The sequence below is a fragment of the Mustela nivalis genome, assembly GCF_964662115.1.
Source record: "Mustela nivalis genome assembly, chromosome: 8".
Classification (NCBI taxonomy): Eukaryota; Metazoa; Chordata; class Mammalia; order Carnivora; family Mustelidae; genus Mustela; species Mustela nivalis.
In genome coordinates, this window is record NC_139027.1 from 127,551,408 (window position 1) to 127,570,884 (window position 19,477).

General features: G+C 48.3%; 1 protein-coding gene across 17 annotated transcripts in view; it reads right to left on the bottom strand.

Moving 5' to 3' along the window:
• PTPRT (protein tyrosine phosphatase receptor type T) overlaps positions 1-19,477 on the bottom strand; it is a 1,049,177-nt gene that overhangs the window by 404,783 nt on the left and 624,917 nt on the right. For 16 of the 17 annotated variants that reach the window (XM_082744638.1, XM_082744637.1, XM_082744651.1 and 13 more), the window contains one exon: positions 4,930-5,226. In XM_082744638.1, the coding sequence (XP_082600764.1) occupies positions 4,930-5,226 (297 nt within the window). Of the gene's footprint in view, positions 1-4,667; positions 4,797-4,929; positions 5,227-19,477 lie in introns of those variants that run through there. The other variant, XM_082744644.1, reaches the window with a different exon arrangement.

Here is a 19,477-nt window from a genome sequence, read left to right on the forward strand (position 1 = left end):
TCCCTACTTGAAGAGTCCAGAGGCGGTAACACTCCACCAATCAAGCTAAGATGTATATCTTCATGCCAAAATACCACTCCCCACTGAAAGCAACCAGAAATCCTCAGATAAGTGGCTGACTTCAGGTTTGGGGCAGAGATATTACAAGGGTGGTCTAGAATACTTTGTTATGGCAGAAGCAAGCAAGAGTAATGAGAACATGTCAAAAGAACCTAGGAGCCAACCCACTAGCCACAGATGAGACAATGCAAGCTTCGAAGAGAATTGTAAATAGTACTGGATTTTAATACAAAGAGTCGAAAACAAATGATTTAAGAGTCAACAGGAATATTAAAAATGGGGAAGGGAATGGGAAAAGAAAACCCTTCTCTAAAGAAGAATGCTAATTAATACATGTAGAAGGATTGACAGATTTCAAATTCACCCTTTTAGGTGCCTGGGTGGCTCAGTAGGCGAAGTGTCTGCCTTCGGCTCAGGTCAAGATCCTGGGGTCCTGGGATCAAGCCCCCACATTGGGCTCCCCGCTCAGCGGGGAGTCCACTTCTCCTTCTCCTGCCACTCAAGCTCTCTATCACTACCTCTGTCTCTCTCTCTCAGATAGATAAATAAAACAAAATTCACCCTTTCATAAACACCAATGTAGTAACCACTTAATTTTCAAGGAGGCTAAAACTTCTGGGTGAGAAGTTTGTGGGGGAATCAGGAACTCACCAGACCTCAAAGAACCACTGCACAGAGTAGCTGATCTACAAAGGGAAAAGGACCTTATTTACAGCAGAGAGATTTAAATCTGAGTGACCAAAGCAGCATGTCAGGGCCTCTCTGACATTATGTAACTCTAGATACAATGCAGTGAAAAATACACATCACCAGTCTATGTGGCGTTTTGGCCAAAAATGTCTCGTTTTCTGGTTTTGTCACGTAAAATCATGCTTAACATGATTGGAAATGTGAATGTGGATTATCTACTTGATTAATTTTTAATTCATGCTATGTTTCTTAGATGTCCTATAGTATCATGGCTGTGTAGGAGAACATCCTTACCTTCAGGTAACGTACACCCTCAGAGAGCTGAGAAATCAGATGTTGGGGTTTCTGCAATTTACTTTCAAAGACTTAAAAAATATTACATGTATTTTTATATGTGATAGCTCCATTTCAGACAGACCATACATAAACATGAGTAAGAAAATGGAGCACGGCGTTCACCAATGGTGAATCTAGGCCAGCGGTTCACAGGTCTTCTTTGCACTACTCTCAATCTTTCTATAGCTTGGAAACACCTCACAAGAAAATCTTGGGTAGGAGTTGTTGCGTATAACGGGCCCATTAATGCCTAGCATGGGGTAGGCGCACAGTAAACCTAAGTGGTAGCCAAAGTGAGACCATTATCAACATTGCATTTATGGTTCAAGGTCTCATACGTTCCATTTCATAATCGTGACTGCAGTCTAGGGAAAGGCAGAGAAGGAAGCACTGAATAAGTAAGCCACAGTTTTGTCTGAGTCATATGTGAAAAAAGAACAAATAAAGAACCCATTTAGTTTCCTAGCTGCTTCCCAACGGATGCAAAGGAGCTCAGTGGCCATGAGCTTCTTTCGCCAGGGATGGATTACTTTGTAAGCCCTCAAAGGCACTGGGGCACTGAAATTGCCAATTCTACAAATTCCCCAGAAGACAATTTTGGAGCAGAGACAAAAGCAGCGTGAATCCAGGCAGCTCAGTCTGAGAGGCTGCTCTGTGGCTCCCTGAGGGGGGTTTCAGCTAATCCACTGGAGCCACGATCTGTCCTCAGCCTGCCCTTGAGGTGAATGAGTTCCCCGTCAACAGGAATGGTGCCCCTTTCCTTAATGGAAGTGGATCCCACCAGAGAGAGGGGCCTGCGCTCCTCAGCAATCTTCCCTCAACACCGCGGGTCCTGTCGCTGTGAGACAGAGGACCGCTGTCTTGGATGTGGGTGTTTTTAATATGATAATGTCCACATGTCTCTGCAGAGGAGGAATTGATGTTTTATTAATGGTGTTTAATTAAAGTTTAATTTCAAAGCATTGCTGCTCTCAAGTTATTTTTGATAAAGACTTTGTGATTTTTTTCCCCTGCCTGGTGACCGGAAGGAGAAAGGGAGAGGTTGAGGCATGGCTTCAAGACGGGACTTGGGATTTGCTGTTGCACATGTAGGTAACCCTCCCAAAGCAGCCCGATGTCTGCAGAGCATCCTGGAGGAAGCACCCGGGGCTGCTCCCGGGCTAAACCCTAGCACTCCCGTGGACCCCTGAGTTTCCAGGCTGAGTTTCAACAGTGGCAGCTCCTCCCAAGAGGTCTCATAATCGCTTGCCATGGAACCACCCTTCCTGCGTTGGCTCCGCTTCTCAGATCACATGCTGACGGCATCACCACGGCTTAAGAGTCTAGGTCAGATTTTCTCCAGCTGTTGGAGCGCATGTCTAGAGCTCTGGAGAGGTGTCCTAGGGCAGGCTGTTGGTTTCTGCCTTGCTTGTGCTCTAGGATCCTTTGTCAAGACATTTTTTTCTTCTGTGGCTTAATTCAAATGTGACAGCCACATTCATTGAAGACCTACAGCCTGCTGGACATCATTCCAATTTCTTTTCTTTTTTTAATGATTTTATTGTTAAGTAATCTCTGCATCTAATGTGGGGCTTGAAGTTATAACCCACGTGATCAACAATCACGTGCTCTACCCACTGAATCAGCCAGGGGACCGCATTCCAAATTCTTTATATACCATCCCTTTCAGTGAGCATAACAACCTATCAGGTGGCCACTCTTTGGATCTGCATTTGCGAGGCAAGGAAACCGAGGCACGAAGGGGGTAAGAGGCTTGTCCACAGGTGTGCTGCTCCAGAGCTTGGCCTCTGTAGCTGCAAGTCCTTGTACCTGCTGGAGGGGGCGCTGTGCATCTCTGAAATGGCACAGCCCTCCAGGGAAAGGGCCACAGCTCCCGGGGTGCAGAGGGAAGCCCAGATCAGATGCCCAGCCCTCTGCTGGAGGTAGGATGAGAATGGATTCACAGGAAGCAAGGCACTCCGGTCACCTGACAAGGCTGATCCAGGGGAGAACTGTGCCCCCAGAGGACAGAGGTCCGCTGCAAGGCCGGAAGGTGGGGGGCCAAGGTGACAGGCTGGTGTCCACTGCAGTTACTGTCTACAGAAGCCGAGTCTGCAGGGACGACGTCCTGCAGAGTCACTGTGAGGATGAATTGAAAGGCTGGTCACGAAGGGTCTGCAGGTGGGTTGTGTAAAACTTCCAGTTGTTAAGACAGGATTTGGGGAAAGGCCAATGGGGGACAGGATGAGCAGAGGCGGGCACACTTTCCTCCTTCACCTTAGGGGACTCCACAGGGGACAATGTGGGTCTGGACCCCAGCGGGGGCCATCACTCAGGGTCCTTGAACTTGTTTATGTGAAACAAGAGTGTTAGGTGGAATTGCCATGGAGAGGCTCTGCCTTGAGTTCTGTAGTCTGCCTGGGTCAAGTGGAGATGTGCCTCGGGTGGCTGACAAGGACAGCGTTCTGACCATTCTGTCCCATCCCTCCGTGGTGCTCCTCCACCTCGCATCTGCGTGTGCAGACAGCCAACACTTCCTGAGCATTTCCTTGCCAAGTTTCCCTCTGCATCCCAGCCCTGACCACGATGACAGCTCCCTTCCTTGATCGGGGGAAAGAGTGATGCATGAGCTCCCTGAAGAGCTCTCCTGCTGACCAGGTCTCGCCCCCTTCGCTGGATATGGTCTGAAGTTGCACCTTATCCTCCTCCTCTTCCTTGTCCTGCCCTCACCTCCCTTCCTAGACTCCCTGGGGAAAGCTTCCTTAATCCATCACTATACCTAAATCTATCCCTCACAGTCTGATTCCAAAGACATAACTAAAGACGTCCCCACAAAGCCAGAGAGAGTATGGCTGGAAGGAAAACTGAAATACAGCCACTGAGAAGTGTTTTCTAGGTACATCCTAGAACCAGCAAATTCTGTCCTCCCAGAAATGAGATAACTGCTATGGTGGAGTTCCATGCAAAATGCACTGGGAGCCTGGGAGGGAATGCCCAAGTCAGCTTGGAGCAATCAGGGAAGGCTTCCTGGAGGAAGCAGCATGTGTGCTAAAACTTGTAGATGAAGAGAGCTTGTCTCACAGACATGGAGGGAGAGGCCATGGCAGCAGGAGAAACAGCATGGGCAAGGACAGAAGGTGGGGAAGTTATATGTTCTAGAAGTTACATGTGGTTCTGAAGTGTCTGAGTCTCAAGGTAGGGGGCACGCTGGGAGGTAAACTGCATGGAACTGACTCATCAGAACCTTGTGGGGGCCGGGAGTGGGGTGGGTCTGGGGAGATAAACTGAAGGGTCCCCAGGTCTTTACTTTGGTCTACTGGAAGCAGTTCACTGACATGGGGAACACAGAATGAGAAATCAGTATGGAAGGGGAGACTGGTTCATTTTTGGACATTTTGAGTTTGAGCTGCCTGTCGGACATCTGGGCCAGTACTTGGTTCTGGGTGCATCTGATGCCTGTGCTATGAAATTTACATGTATTTTTAAATTTTAACTCCTGCAGAATTCGGAGTGGTCTGACTCCCAGACTCAATGCACTGAAATGACATGATCCACAATGCCTCTCTGGGAGGTCCTGGTGTGGCTAAACACTGGACACAGAAGGGGCTACCAAGTGAGAAGAGGGGTGGGGGTGTGGATGGGGCAAATCTGAGTGTGAGTCTGAGTTTACCGGCACAGCGCTCCCTGGAGTTGTGCAATGCCCTTCATTAAAGACTCTGGCGAAGAGGCAGCTACAGAGGAGGAAATTAAAGATAGAGGAAGAAAGAAAACCGCATCACTGACAGGTGTGGCCCCTGGGACAGGTTCAGCATGGTTCATCCCCAATGAAGCACAACACCCCCACCCCAGCCCCCCGCCACTCACCGTCCTCCTCTGTCTGCACCACCAGCTCCTCGCTCTCCATCCGGCCCTCGGGGTTGGACAGCAGCAGCCGCAGCCGGATGGTCATGAAGGGGCGCAGGCCCCGCAGGGTGTAGTGGGAAGAGGTCTGAATGACCTCTTCGGCCTCGTACTGTTGCTGGTTGAACACGTACTGGTACTGCACAGTGAGGTTGTAGCTGTGGCAGCGGGTCACCGCGTAGCCGAACGGTTCCCACTGCAGGGTCAGCTGCCGCGCCCGGATGTCCACAATCTCCACGTTCTGCGGGCCGTGCACAGGGTCTGCAAGACACACAAGCAAAACTCAGGGGTTCTGAGGACTGTTGGGAAGTGGGGTGGGGGGGGCGTTCTCCCAAAACGGGGGGGACCGGCCCTCCAGACTTAGCTCAGCCACAGCCTTCATGACTATGGCCACAGAGAATATAATTTAATTAACATTTTTCTGTAAATCAAACTTTTTTTCTTACATAACTGCATGCCTCTAAAAGAAAATGTAACTATATAAAGGGGAAACCCGAATCACTTGCATACATAAATGTTAACCATTAAAAAATGCAAAGTTGTGGAATGCTTAAAGGTTCATCAGGGTACCCCCGAATATCACCCTGAGTACCGCCAACAGCGCACACAACACTCCAGGGATATACTCATTTAGATGGCTGCTGGAGTTCTGACCTGCCTCATGCTTAATCCAGCCATACGCTCTCCCACTGGGAGACCAGCCCCCTCGCTCTCATTAACCGCACTGAGGTGCACAGACTGCAAATCCGGCCACCAGCCCAGTGCTCGGTCTGTCCACACCGTCACAGGTGCCGCTCACTACCTTTTGCAATTTCCCCTCCTTCCACTGACAACACAGCTCATCATTCCGTAGCTTCCAACAACAACCCTTGGCCTTCTTCCTCTTCTTTCTAATTTTTTCCAAATGGACCCCTCCAGAGCCATCATGCTAAAAGCAAAATCAAGGGCACCTGGGTGGCTCAGTCAGTTAAGTGTCTGACTCTCTGATTTCAGCTCAGGTCCTGATCTTGGCTCAGGTCATGATGTCAGGGTTGTGAGATGGACCGCTGCGTCAGACCCCGTGCTCACAGAGCAGTCTGCTTGAAATTCTCTCTCCCCCTCGGCCCCTCCCCCTGCTCACACACTCTCTTTCTCTAAATAAATAAATAAACACAACTTTAGGAACAGATATGGTCATGCCTTCACACTCTACTGCGTGCCATCCTTTCCCATGTGGTCCCAGACCCCCAAATATAACACTGGCTGTCTTATTTTAGCACCCATCTTCTGTTTATACTTCATATAGAATAGATGCTTTTGTACAAAACAGATTATAACAAATTGAACACTTAAAACAAAAATCCCCACGTGTGAAGTCCTTCTGTAAAGCTTAGGCATTTCTTATAATAGAAGCATAACTTCTTTTGTGATCAGCATCCCCAGAAGTTCTTGTGTTGACTATCTGAGCTGGAAGTTGTTAAGCGCAGGCTAAAGATTAAATCAGTATTTTCCCTCCATACTACCCATAGGACTTCACCAAGTTCTGTCATTTCTTTGGGTCCATCTTTTATTTCGTTTCTAAAATGCAGATAACAATAGTACTAACCTCACCAGGGGTAGTGGGGTGTGGGGGGATGGCTAAAAGAGGCAGAGTTTGCAGAGCTGTTAGCGTTGTACCTGGGTTTTCTAAGTGGCTATGCCGCGAAGCATCCTTATGCAAAATAACAGATTCTACCACCCTAAAAGCATTGAGGGGTATTCGAATTTAGGGGTATTAGCATCCTGTCCCCTAAGAGCATTTAGGGATAAGGCTGCCCTTCTGCCAATGTAACAGTAAGAAAGAGGGCGGGACTCGTTGCAAACTGAGTTCCCTGACCTGCTCCTATAGGAAAAAATGCGCTGTGAATGGTGTCAGAGCCTTACCAAGGAACACACTTCCAAGCAGTCTTCTTTTGAGAAGGATGCCCAGAAATGTCAGGGAGCCTGGCAAACTAGCTCAGAACTGCTCCCATGCTGCTGGGGACAGCGAGCGGCCTGGCTCTGGATTGACTGTGGAGTTCACGGTCACTTGTACAGCCCAATTATTCATGTTCACAGGCCCTTTGTGTAAAAGAGAGCTGGCGTTCCAAAAGCAAATGGGTGACATTGAAAATGTGACATTGAACAAGCTGTTGCTGAGGGTGCATTGTGCTGAGCCCACACAGAATAAGGTGAAAAGTGTGGTCCCTATAGTCGGGGGTGGGGGAGGTTATGATGTGGTGTGGCCAATTGGTTCAACAAATCTTGAGGGCATGAGGACAAATGTACAAGCACAGGATGAGCGAGAAGCTGCTTGCCTGGGAAGTCTGTCCATCCCCACCGGCCTCGCCCAGCTGGAGCCTTTCTGCAGATCCAGAGGCCAGAACTCTCCCAGCCCTGATCAGGACCTCACTCTCTCTGGGCGGGCCTTCAAAACAGACGCCATACGCCAGTAAGACCATCACTCCCGGGCTGTCTCATCTCATCTCCTTAGAGACTGAGAACAGCAACATGTAAGACCCTTTTAAATCCAAGAGTTATCCATCTTGTTAAACATCTTAAGATGTACCACAGCCCACGTTAAATCTTTTTGGGGGGATCTCCAACGTGTCCTTAAAGCACAAATGAACCAATAAAAACAAAACACCGTTGATAGCCAGCTGACTTAGTGCTGGGTTCTGTCACCTGCTCCCTCTTGTGACCCTGTGAGGGAGGGACTGACTGCCAGCCCCACTTTGCAGATGAATAAACAAAGTCCAGACAGGTCCAGGAATTTGTGTAGAGTAGCAAGACCAGCAAGTGGCCAAGAGCTTCTATTCACCTGGCTGCATGCCTAGTGTGTGAAGTCAGAAGCCTCGCCTGACCAGAGGGGTCTGGAGAGTCAGGGCAGGTGCTGCGTCTGCCCAAGAGGGAAGCAGAGCCGGCCTCTCCCACCTTCTCTCCTGCGCTCCCCCTGCCGCCCGCCCCCTCCCTGCTGGAGCTGGGCCATACCGTCTCCTGCTTTCACTCCCTGGTCACTTTGTCTCCTCTGTGAAGATGTCCTTGCTGAGTTCCTGGGCAGAGCTCAGTGGCTATTTCTTTCTCCTCTCGTTCACTGATTCTTTACATATTCGTGTTTCACAGTGGGCAGCTTTTCAGAAGTTGGCCCTGCCTGCTAGAATGTAAGCCCCAGGTGTGAGAGCAGAGGTGCTGTCTGCTCATCCCAGGAGCCCACGTGCAGCCCAGAGACACGCATTGGATGGGCCCCAGGGAGTATATCAAGCCAAGGGCCAGATGCCCCGTCCCGTTTTGCAGACCTCACCACCGTCCGGGAGGAAAGCATCACTAGTCTCATCGCGGAGGAAAGCGGAACTCTGTGGGCTGTGCCACCCAGTGAGCGCACGGCTGAGATCTGAAGTCTGTGAGGGGCCAGGGCCCCTGTGTTTATGATGCACCGTGATCCGCAGGGCACGGAGACCAAGTCAGCACGGACCGGAAGCCACCTGGGCAGGATGCTGGGAGGAGGCAGAAAACTGAAGGCAGAAAGGCCTGACCCTCGGGAACCAGGGGCCTGCTGGAGAGGGCAATGCGGAACTCAGCCACACTTGGTACTCAGCTGACCACTGGCCTGTCTTCCCACTGCTGGTCTCAGCTTCCCCAGAATTCTCCCCACAGCTCACCTGGGCATCTGTGTCCTCAAACACCTTTCTGCTCTTCTTCAAGGAGGGAGCAGGCAGAGGCGCCTTTTCCAAGAAGGGAAGGGATGGTGAATGCCCACCAGGCAGTAGAGACGCCTCCCAGGGGTGGAAGGTCAGAGCACCAGGAACATTCCTTGCTTCCTCTGAAGCCAAGGCCACTCTCTTCAGATAGGCCACACGGAACAGTGGCGGAGCACAGCTTGAAGCCAGACTCTGGCGCTCACTAGCTGTGTGACCTTGGGCAAGGGTACTTCATCTCGGAGCCTCCATTTCCTTGTCTATAAAGTGGAAATTATTGCACTAATCTCAGAGGGCTGTTAATGAGTATAAAATGAGCTGTAAAGGGAGAGAGAAAATTGCCTCTGTCTAACAGTGGGCATTCCTCTTAGATAAAATGAACTTTTTTGGAGAAAAGCCTTAAGAAGTTTATTTGGAGCACAAGCTGCCTCCCTAAGGCCTTGGGATCAGTTGCGCTCAGCCTTCAGAGGAAGAGAAAAATGAATCCACATGTTGGCTGGGATTGAACAGGAGAAGATGGGGGGGTATAGGGGGCAGAATGTTGCCGGGAGCCCCGTGTGACTGTTCCCCATGTGACTGTAAGAACTTCAACAAGGTCCTCAAAATAACACAAAAGGGTCTGGACCTCCTGTAGATTCTAAAAAAGAGCGGAAATCTACATGTCTCTCTTGGACCACTGAAATACCACTTGGGAACACAGGGACCAGAAGCAGAAGGCATTTGGGAACTATGGTCCCATGTGCTACTGTTAACCTTGAGGCATAATTATGGGGCTTTCCAGAGTATGAAAATTAAAGAAGATCAAAGAAGACTCAGTTCCCATGCAAAAGGCAAGACCTCCGGTAGAGCTGTGGGTTAGACAGGTGTGGATTAAAGTGTTTGGAAATTTCGAGAACTCCCACTCCAGAAAGGGAAAGACAGTGGCTACTGATGACCCGGCAACCCTGGGCTAAGCATCTGCATGATGAACACAACTGTCTGATGGGAAATAATTGAGGCCAATGAAGGGACGTGACTGACCCAGAGCCACACAGCCAAGTCCCCAGCTCTGGGCTCCCACCGCACTCCGCACAGGTGTCCGGCCCATTCAGCATTTGTCATGCTTTCTAGGAACTGCTTGTTCATTTATCTGTCACTCCTCCCAGGCTGCCAGGGACCACATTCTGTTTGTCCAGCAAGCCCCAACACATGGTGCAAGGTCTGTCGAGGGCCTGGGTTGCGTTTATTAAACCACAATGAACAGATGGCGACCTGTTCTTGGGAACTGAGCTCAGACCCCTGACTCCACAGTCCCAATTTTGTCCCCGTCACGATGTCATGGAGCCTTTATGGCGAACATATTTGTTTCTGCATTTAAGCTAAAAGAGTGTCCTGAAATCCGCACTATGAAAACTGGTTTTCAAAACCTTTGATGGCAGCATTCATGCTTTTAGTCCAACCTCTCCCTGCTAAACCTCAGCCTCCAGACTCAGCTTCTGCTCCGGTAATTGTCTGTAGCACAGAGAGGCCTGGGTTTACACTGGGATGGATGCAAGTAAGGTGGAAACTGCTGAGAAAGCCTTGTGTGTGCAGTGGAGACTGGTTTGTTGGATTTACACCCCCCCCAAGGAAAAATATGTCCAAGCTTGGAGCCTAGGGTGGTTTCAGCCACCAGAGAAGGCCACACCCACATGACCTTCCTAAGTAACAGCCTCCAGGCCAATGAGAAGACAAACAGTGGGAAGACAGTACAGCTTGGCTAATGGGGAAAGCTGGAAAATATTCCTCTGATGGAAAATCCAGGTGGCTTGGCCTCTGGGTAAAGTTTCTCTCTGCTCTTAGACCTGGCAACAGGAGCCCTGTCCTGAGCCCCGTGCATTAAGGAGCCCTTCTCCTGCAGCAGGAGTCAGTGGGCCTTTAAAGCATCCTTCTGCATCTCATGCTTCCTGATCTGGACCAGCATCCAGGTACCTGATGACCCCCGGAATTCCCTGCCCCAGTACCTCCAACTCATTTCCAGGGCCTGTGTGAACCTCTTGCCTTGGTCTGCCCTTCCCCAAACTATAGCCCATGTGTATGCCTTGCTAGGCCCAAGGGGTAAGCAAAGAATGGCTATTTTCGGGGGAGTGGGCAGAATTTGGACATGAGGTCCCCACACAGGTGTGCATGAGGCCTTTATGGAGGGGGTGGGGACGACAGAGTGAGAGGAAAGGAGAAGGAAGGAGGCCACCAGGCTCTGATTGTTCTGGCCCCAGACCCTAGTGTGTTCTTACACAGGTTAGGGACAGGAGTGCATGTGGGGCTGTGTGTGACTGACTGACTCATGTCTTCAGAAGCCCCCTCACTCCTAAGCTGCCTCTGAAAGGCAGGCTGGTCCTCCTGACCTCTTTTGCATGTCCGATCTTACTAACTTACTAGTCCTTCCTGAAGTGCCATTTTCAACCTAATACCTGAGCCCAACCTGCAGCTTGTACCCTTCCACGTTCAAACTCCCTTCCTTGTTTCCCACGGCTCACGCCTCTAATCCTGGAAAGCCAAACATCGCATCCGGAACTTCCCATACCTCCCTGATCTTCTTGCCCATGTTCTACCTGCTGCTTGAGATGCCACTGGCAAATCCCTGGTCAACGGATTCCAGGCCCAGTGCCCATGCCACCCTTTCCTTGTAACTTTCTCCAAAAGCCTTCCTGCCCAGGTGCAATGGCTGCCTCCATCATGTTTTCTCGAGCCCAGTAGCTCAACTCCTCTGTACCCCACATCACACTGCAGCTTAGTCGTTTACAGGCTCTGTTTACATTCACCTGCTCCCTTGTGAGCCCTTAGATCTCTTCATTTTCATAACGACAACACATGGCTGCTTCATACATAAATTGAGGAAAGAGTAAATATACAAAGTAGGTGATGGCCGGAGACCAAACCAGAATTAAGCTCTTCCCTGCCACAGGAGAAAAGAAGGGGGTGAATCAGGGCTCTCTTTACACTCCAATTGTGAAGGGGAGTTATGTGGTGAAGTCAGAATTTGTGGCTTTTTTGTTCTATGCGGGCCCAGCTTCCATTCCTGCTGTCAAAGGCAATAGCTGTAGAATCTCCTAATGACCTTAATCAAGGCAGAACATATTAAAAAAAGAGCAGCCAAGCAGATTTCCAAATCATGAATTTTCTGTTTATTCATCTTTGCATGCGGAGTTGGCTGTAACATATGTCCTGTTCAAAGTTGAACCTACATTGAAATAATTTGGGGCACGGGGCTGAAAATGTGGAGGTGGATAGCTTGTATGTAAAATTAATTTTTTATCCATTTGGAGATGCAATTTTAGTTCCTTTCAAATTAAATTGCAATGGAGTCCTAGGCAGCTGGAAACATTATTGCCAGTATAATTTGATACTGCAAGAGCAGTAATACGTTGACAGATATTTCGATGTGACCGTTAATTTGCAATTTCTGCATGGAAATGATACACGAAGGGAGAAAAAGGTAAAAGGAACAAAATTAAAATCCATCTTCCTTCCAGCATCATCCAAACCCACTCTCGTGCTTACTTTCCACTACCTTCTTTAATTTATTTCAGATGCTTGGTGGACAAGAATTTGTTGACTATTACTACGGACATCTTATAGAAGGAGGCAAGGACAGGAATCCAGAGGCTTCTTTGGAGAAATGCTGGTCCACTCACCAGCCAGGGTCACCGGGTCCTACTCATCCTGATATACAGAGACCTGCGGGGCTGGAACATGTTACCTTGTGAGAAGGTGACCTCACTGCTACCTTCTTGCAGCAGTGAAATAAAGAAGGTAACTCCTGTATGTGTTTACTGGCTCATTAAGTAATGAAAAACTACTCTCGAGCACTGGAGACGCCACGGCGTCGTAAGAACAACACTGGCTCTGTGAACACCTGCACCTAAAGCAAGTTACATGTCCCATCAGCATCTGTGCTGCATTTTTTTTCTTTCCTATGCGGAACATGGGAGGTACCCCCTGCCTTTTAGGGCTCTAAGGGGAGCGAAGGAGTCTCCACCAAGCTCTTGGGTGGTATGTGACACAGCTGTGCTCCCTCAGATACAGCTCCCACCTTCAGAAGGGAGGCAGCCAGAGGAGCTACTGAAATAAAATAGGAGTCCTGTAGGTTACTGGCCTGGGTCTTGATCTCGTGGGTTGTTGGGTTCATGCTTTTAACCAACTGTAGTTAGGAGCCGAGAGTTTCCATTAATGTGCCTTCAGATAGTGCTGTCTCTATGCCTTATTTCTACAAACACATCTTGAACCTCTGAGATGGGACAGGCATTAGGGGTGCATGTGAATAAGAGTTCTTGCCTTCATGAGACTCGTGCTCTAGGAGACGCAGACACAACAACTGTGATGAACGGAACGATGAAGTCTGGAGCACCTTTTTGCAGGGGGAGTGACAGACTTCTGGACAGCACAGGGCAGAAAGACACAGCCGAGCTCTGGAGACTCCTCTGAGCCCACTGAATCATGACTCATGCACAGCCCTCACATTCTTTTCCATAGACACCGGAAGCCACCAAAGAAATCTGAGGTGAGTGAAGGTTAATGACTCCCCCACAACTGCATTATTAGGTTATAATAAAAGCAAGTCTTAGGCCAAACTCTGCTATATAGATGACCACTTATTACACAAATGTCTATTAGCGAGCAGACACAGAAGAGGTCAAACCATCTATTCTGTAAAGTTCAAAGAAGTCCCAGAAATCTGTCCTTGCAGAAGTTGGCAAACGTTTTTCTTTTTCTTTTTCTTTTCTTTCTTTCTTTCTTTCTTTCTTTCTTTCTTTCTTTTTTTTTTTTTTTTTGGAAGAGGGTTGGGTAGTAAATATTCTAAGCTTCTCAGGTCAGACATTCTCTGTTATGACTGTTCATCTCTGTTACCGTGGTGCCGAGGCAGACAGACTATCGTGCGTACAAATGGGTGTGGCCGTTTCAATAAAACTTTATTTACAAAAATCAGTAGTCAACACCAGGGCTGCCCCTTTTCTACTTCTGTTCCAGGGCCAAGATCAATTACACTTGTAGCTGCATTACGAAACCAGGAATACTCCTTCTCCAGTGGGTGACCAGGGCTCTATGGGAATCAATCACCGTAAGTTCAAGGCTGGGTTCTTCTTCATTATATATGTCCAGAAAGAGCTTTAAAAACATTTTGGCCAGTCCACGTATTTTGAATACCTTCAATTTCACTAATGCGAGTCCACTAATAATACTCATTATTATGCTAGTTAACAGGTCCCTGATTTCAACTACAACAACCAATTTCTGACATTTAGTATGCTAATCGACAAAATGAGAGTTAGAGACCAAGATATGGCATCAGAAACACCAGGGCAACACAGGCGCTGATACAGTGCCTGAAGGTTGTCACTCTTCCCTCCTCCCTCTATGCCTACCTCTCTTCCAGCTTCCATTCACCCCCTGGGTTCTCAGTTGCTCTGGGAAGACTTGCTCTCAAACACCCATCTCACCCACAGTTGGATTAACTGTGCTGCTTCATGTTCCTGCTTTAAAGGGATCCATGACCTTGGCCAGGATATAAAACGGGCAGATGAGGGCTGCTCTGACAGCCCTATGCTCTCAGCCCTACAGCTAAGCAGCTTGGAGCGTGGATGGGAAACCAAGAGGCAGATACAACCTAGGCTCCAGAAGGACCCATCAGCTAGGGCCATGCACCAGCCCTGGCAGTGCCCACCTCCCATAGTGGCTACACTGGTGTAATACCTTCACCTTTCCTTTGTACTTTGTTGGTTTCCCAGCCAATTCTTTATATCTCATTCATTAGAAGGTTTCCAAACTTGCTTGGGTCACACTGTCCTTGCTGTTGGGGTAACTTTTCACAGAGTTCCTAACCAAAGAAACACCTAACAGTTTCGTTTATTAGTTAGTCCAAACAACTTAATTGGATATAAATAATATATCCTACAACATAATAAAGGTTTGAGAAAACAGTACACACAAAAAACAAAATACACACAAACAAATACACACAAAAAACAAAATACTGTAATGTCACTCTGTAATAGCCACAGTTACTTGCTACTGGGGCGTATGTATCTGTTGAGCACTGAACAAGCCACTCCTATTTCCTGCTCCAGGCGGACTTTTGTGTGATACTTGTTTCTCATCATACCAGCTACTGGAAGGCCAGGTTTGCAAAGATAGAGTGCAAAGATACAATATACCTTAGTCTAATGCTGAAACTGTGGACCACCTCTACCTAGTCATTTATATGGTATTAGACAGAGGACACTTGTATTTCATGATCTTTTAAGATTAAAATCTAAAATGCCCTCATGTGATACCTTGGTGAGTTCACTGTGGTATCCTGGTTTGAGAAGCATGACAGATAATTCCTTACAAGCCATCCTCTCTTAAAATAAGCGGTGTGATTTATCTGCTAACCAGGCAGGACCCCATTGCCTGAACTTCATGAACATTCTGTGTCCTCATCCTTCTTCTCTAAGAGTTCCCTTCTGGTTGGGGACCCCCTGACCACCCTGACATCCTAGCTGGCCTGTATGTCTCACGGGAGGCTCAAACCAGTAGTGCATCTTGTGCCAAACTGGTGAGCAGGGGGTTGGGCCGCACCTCCTACCATGGTGACAGTCCGGGGGCTCAGACACCAGGAAGAATTAAATGGACACGGGCACAAGATTGCAGCCTGAAAATAAAAGCTTTGGAATGTTTAAAAATTACTTTGCTGGCAGAGGAAATGGGGTTGGAAAGAGAGAAGCAATTTCTAAATTACATGGTTTCAGTTTCCAGAAAGGAAAAGAGGTTCGGGGTGGGAGAGAGGTGAAGAGGAGCCCACGAGGCCCACTGGGCTTCCTTCCGTTCAGTTTACGCTGAATTCATGGCAAGTCTACCTTGTCTATTTATTTAGGAAAAAATAGCAGAACAAAAAGAACCCCAGGAAACTCAAAAGGAAAAGCCGGAGAGAGACTACAACCTGAAACATGTCTGATGGTTAGAAGCCACCTAGTACTGAGCCTGGGTGAGGCCTTAAGCATTCTGAACGCTGCCCTTCTCCTTGGCAAACAGTCTGCCTGTGAATAAAACGGGCAGTGGAATTAGGGAACTGTCTTCCCCGTGGCCGATATGCCATCACTGTGATGCTGGTCAAGTCCTATGTATCAATCAAATTATTTCTAGAATATGTCAGACAAATAAACACAAGCCTTATCTCCTTGTTGGACCCTTAGCCCCTCTAACTCAGAACTACTGCCTTCTCTCTTAGTTGGAGAGTTTGGCTTTTTATATTCAGATCTGGGGCTTTTCACAAAAGCCGAGGCTGCTCACAGCTGAGAACCCCCCACCTCAGGACATTCTTGATCTCCCAAGGAATAGCCTTAATCTACAGACACTACTCAGGGCGGCAGGGCCTTGAAGAGGCCTGCTGTGTCAGCAGGCCCAGAAATGCCTACCAAGCTTTTTTATGATGTCCAAAGCTTTATTCTTTGAAATGTACAAGAGGAGAATTAAATGGAAGCAAAAATTTCAAACAAAAACCACTGTCAGTTGAAGGAGGCTCCTTCTCTCTCCGGTCTCATTTGGGGCTCATGTAGGCATCGAGAAAGGACAGGTGACAGAGCAAACCTGTCTACTCCAGTTACCTTTGGGAAAACCACCAGGAAGGGAACCCCAGGAGAAGAGGGAGCACAGCAGAACCGTAGCTAGAAGACCTCTTTACCCCTGCCTGCCTACCTCACTCACCGGTGAAACACCCCACTCACAGTGCTCTCAGCAGGGGTGATGGCCAAAAATGGGGTTTCCTGGTTGGCCCCTGGCCATGACATTGGGGGACCCAATCCAACCACGGGCTCTTACAGACATGGCAAGTGATCACCCTCCATATCAGAACTGTACTTCCCCAGGCGCCTGGGTGGCTCAGTGGATTAAAGCCTCTTCCTTCAGCTCAGGTCATGATCTCAAGGTCCTGGGGTTGTGCCCCACAACGGGCTCTCTGCTTGGCAGGGAGCCTGCTTCCTCCTCTCTCTGCCTGCTTGTGATCTCTGTCTGTCAAATAAATAAATAAAATCTTTAAAAAAAAAAAAAAAAACTCTCCTTCCCCTTGACATTCAACTTGGACTCACCCTTCTAAGGCTGCCCCCTGACACATGGGAGCTCCCATCTCCAGGGTCACCGGGCACAATGCCCTCCTCACTGAGCATCTCTCCTCCATCTGCAAAGGGCTTTGCTCACATAACTGACGTCTTCCCACGTTCTCCCTCCTGACTGACAAAATTTGTTTACGAAATGCATGACCTCGAATAAGTAATTTTACCCTTTCTAAGCCTGGTTTTAGAATATGTAAAGTGGAGCGCTCAGCATAACTACTACCACCTAGGAGTCTTCTGAGGTTGGAACAAAATTATCCGTGCTCATGTATTAGTGGGCTATTGCTGTGTAACAAATCGCTCTCCAGAGCCGCAGCATTTATCTGTGAGCTCATGCATCTGCCTGTCTGATCTAGGCTGGGCTCAGCCAGGCTTGACTCCAGGCTGTGTGCTGTGTTCAGGTGTGCGTCCTGTGTGTTTGTGGCCGGGCCCAGGCTGAAGGGGCAGCAGTGGCTCAGGATATGATGGATGCATCAGAACCAGGCCAACCCTTGCAAGAGCTCCTAAGACCTCCCTCATGTCACATCCACTAATACGATATTGGTCAAAGCCAGGCATGCGGGGAAGCCTGACATCACAACAGTCACTCCTCCCAGGAAAGCAGAGGTGGGGGCAGTGAATATGGCTGAATGATAGCCTAGTAGCACTGATCAGTATGAATTTCTGTTTTGATTAACAGGGACAGCCAACACTTCTTACCTTGCATAGGCTTGGTCCCCCAAGGGGAGGGATAGCAGCTGCCTGCCCTTCCTGCTTTCGGACTGTTAGGAGCTATGTCCCTGGGAAAGAAGGTAGTAAGTCTTATAGACAGGCGTGGGGAAAGCATCCCTATCATTGGAAATCTTTCTTGATCTCAATATGAACCTTCTGATCCACCCACTATACTGGGTCAGGTAAGTCTCTGCTGTCCTCACTTCCCACGAGCTGCTTAGACCCCAACCCTCCACATACCCTGCTCTCCTATGCCCCACACCCAAACTCCTACAGCAGGCAAAATAATGCCCCTCTCTCCAAAGACGTCCATGTCCTAATACCTGGGACTTGTGAATCCATTATTTTTCATGGCAAAAGAAAAAGCTGCAGAGGTGATTCAACTAAGGACCTTGAAATTAAGTGATGGATTTGCTATGTGGGCTCCATGAGCTCACAGGGGTCTGAGTGAGAGAGAAAGGAAGGTGAGAGAGAAGAAGAGAGAGGGCCATCCTTCTGGCTTTGAAGATGGAGGAAGGGCTCACAGGCCAAGGAATACAGGCAGCCTCTAGAAATTAGAAAACAAGACAGCAGATTCTCCCTCAGGCCTGCAGACTTATTTTAGACTTCTCACCCCTGGAAAAATACATTTGTGTTGTTTTAAGCAATTGATTATGTGTTAATTTGCTAAAGCAGCCATAAGAAATGAATTCAACCCTCAAATAATGTTCTGCTAATTTTTTTTTTTATCCACACCTCTTACTCTCATTACCCTTCTCCACAGACCCACATCCTCTGTTCCACAGATGTTCCTCTGCTCAAATGAAATTCTTACAAAATGCGTGTGATGTGATAGCATGCATGTATACTCATCATGGACATTGGAATGTGTTATGTCCCCTTTATCTCCTCAGCGCTCAGTACTCTGGTATTGATGTCCGCTCAGGTGGCTGTGTCCTTCCTGCCAACCATCCCCTGGGCTGCATTAGTCCTCCAGAATTGACCCATCTATCCCCCACTGATGGGCACACCATTCGTCTTCAGTTCACCCCAATCAGAGCCTGTGTTCTAGGAGACAGCCCACACATATCCCCCTCTGGATGTGTGCACAATTCCTTGGGGGATACTCCTAAGAACCAGGAACACTGACTTCCATGGTATGTATGTAAAGTCCCCTGGGGACTCACATCCATGGCACCCCTTAGAAATATCCAGTTTTTCGGGGGGCACCTGGGTGGCTCAGTGGGTTAAAGCCTCTGCCTCCGGCTCAGGCCATGATCTCAGAGTCCTGGGATCGAGCCCCACATCGGGCTCTCTGCTCAGCAGGGAGCCTGCTTCCTCCTCTCTCTCTGCCTGCCTCTCTGCCTATTTGTAATTTCTGTCTGTCAAATAAATAAATAAAATCTTTAAAACAAAAACAACAAAAAGAAATATCCAGCTTTTCAACAAAACTTGTGCCAACCACTTTGGAAAACAGTATGGAGATTCCTTAAGAAATTAAAAAATAGAGCTTCCCTATGACCCTACAATTGCACTACTGGCTATATACCCCAACGATACAGAAGTAGATAAAAGAAGGGCCAACTGTACCCCACTGTTCATAGCAATGGCCATAGTTGCCAAACTGGAAAGAGCCCAGATGCCCTTCAACAGACGAATGGATAAAGAAGATATGGTTCATATACCCGATGGAGTATTATGCCTCCATTAGAAAGATGAAGACCCAACTTTTGTATCAACATGGACAGGACTGGAGGAGATTATGCTGAGTGAAATAAGTCAAGCAGAGAGAGTCAATTATCATATGGTTTCACTTACTTGTGGAGCATAAGGAATAACACAGAGGACATTAGGAGAAGGAAAGGAAAAGTGAATTGGGGGAAATTAGAGGGGGAGACAAACCATGAGACTGTGGACTCTAAGAAACAAACTGAGGGTTTTGAAGGGGAGAGGTTGGGGGGTTAGGTGAGCCTGGTGGTGGGTATTAAGGAGGGCATGTATTGCATGGAGCACTGGGTATGGTGC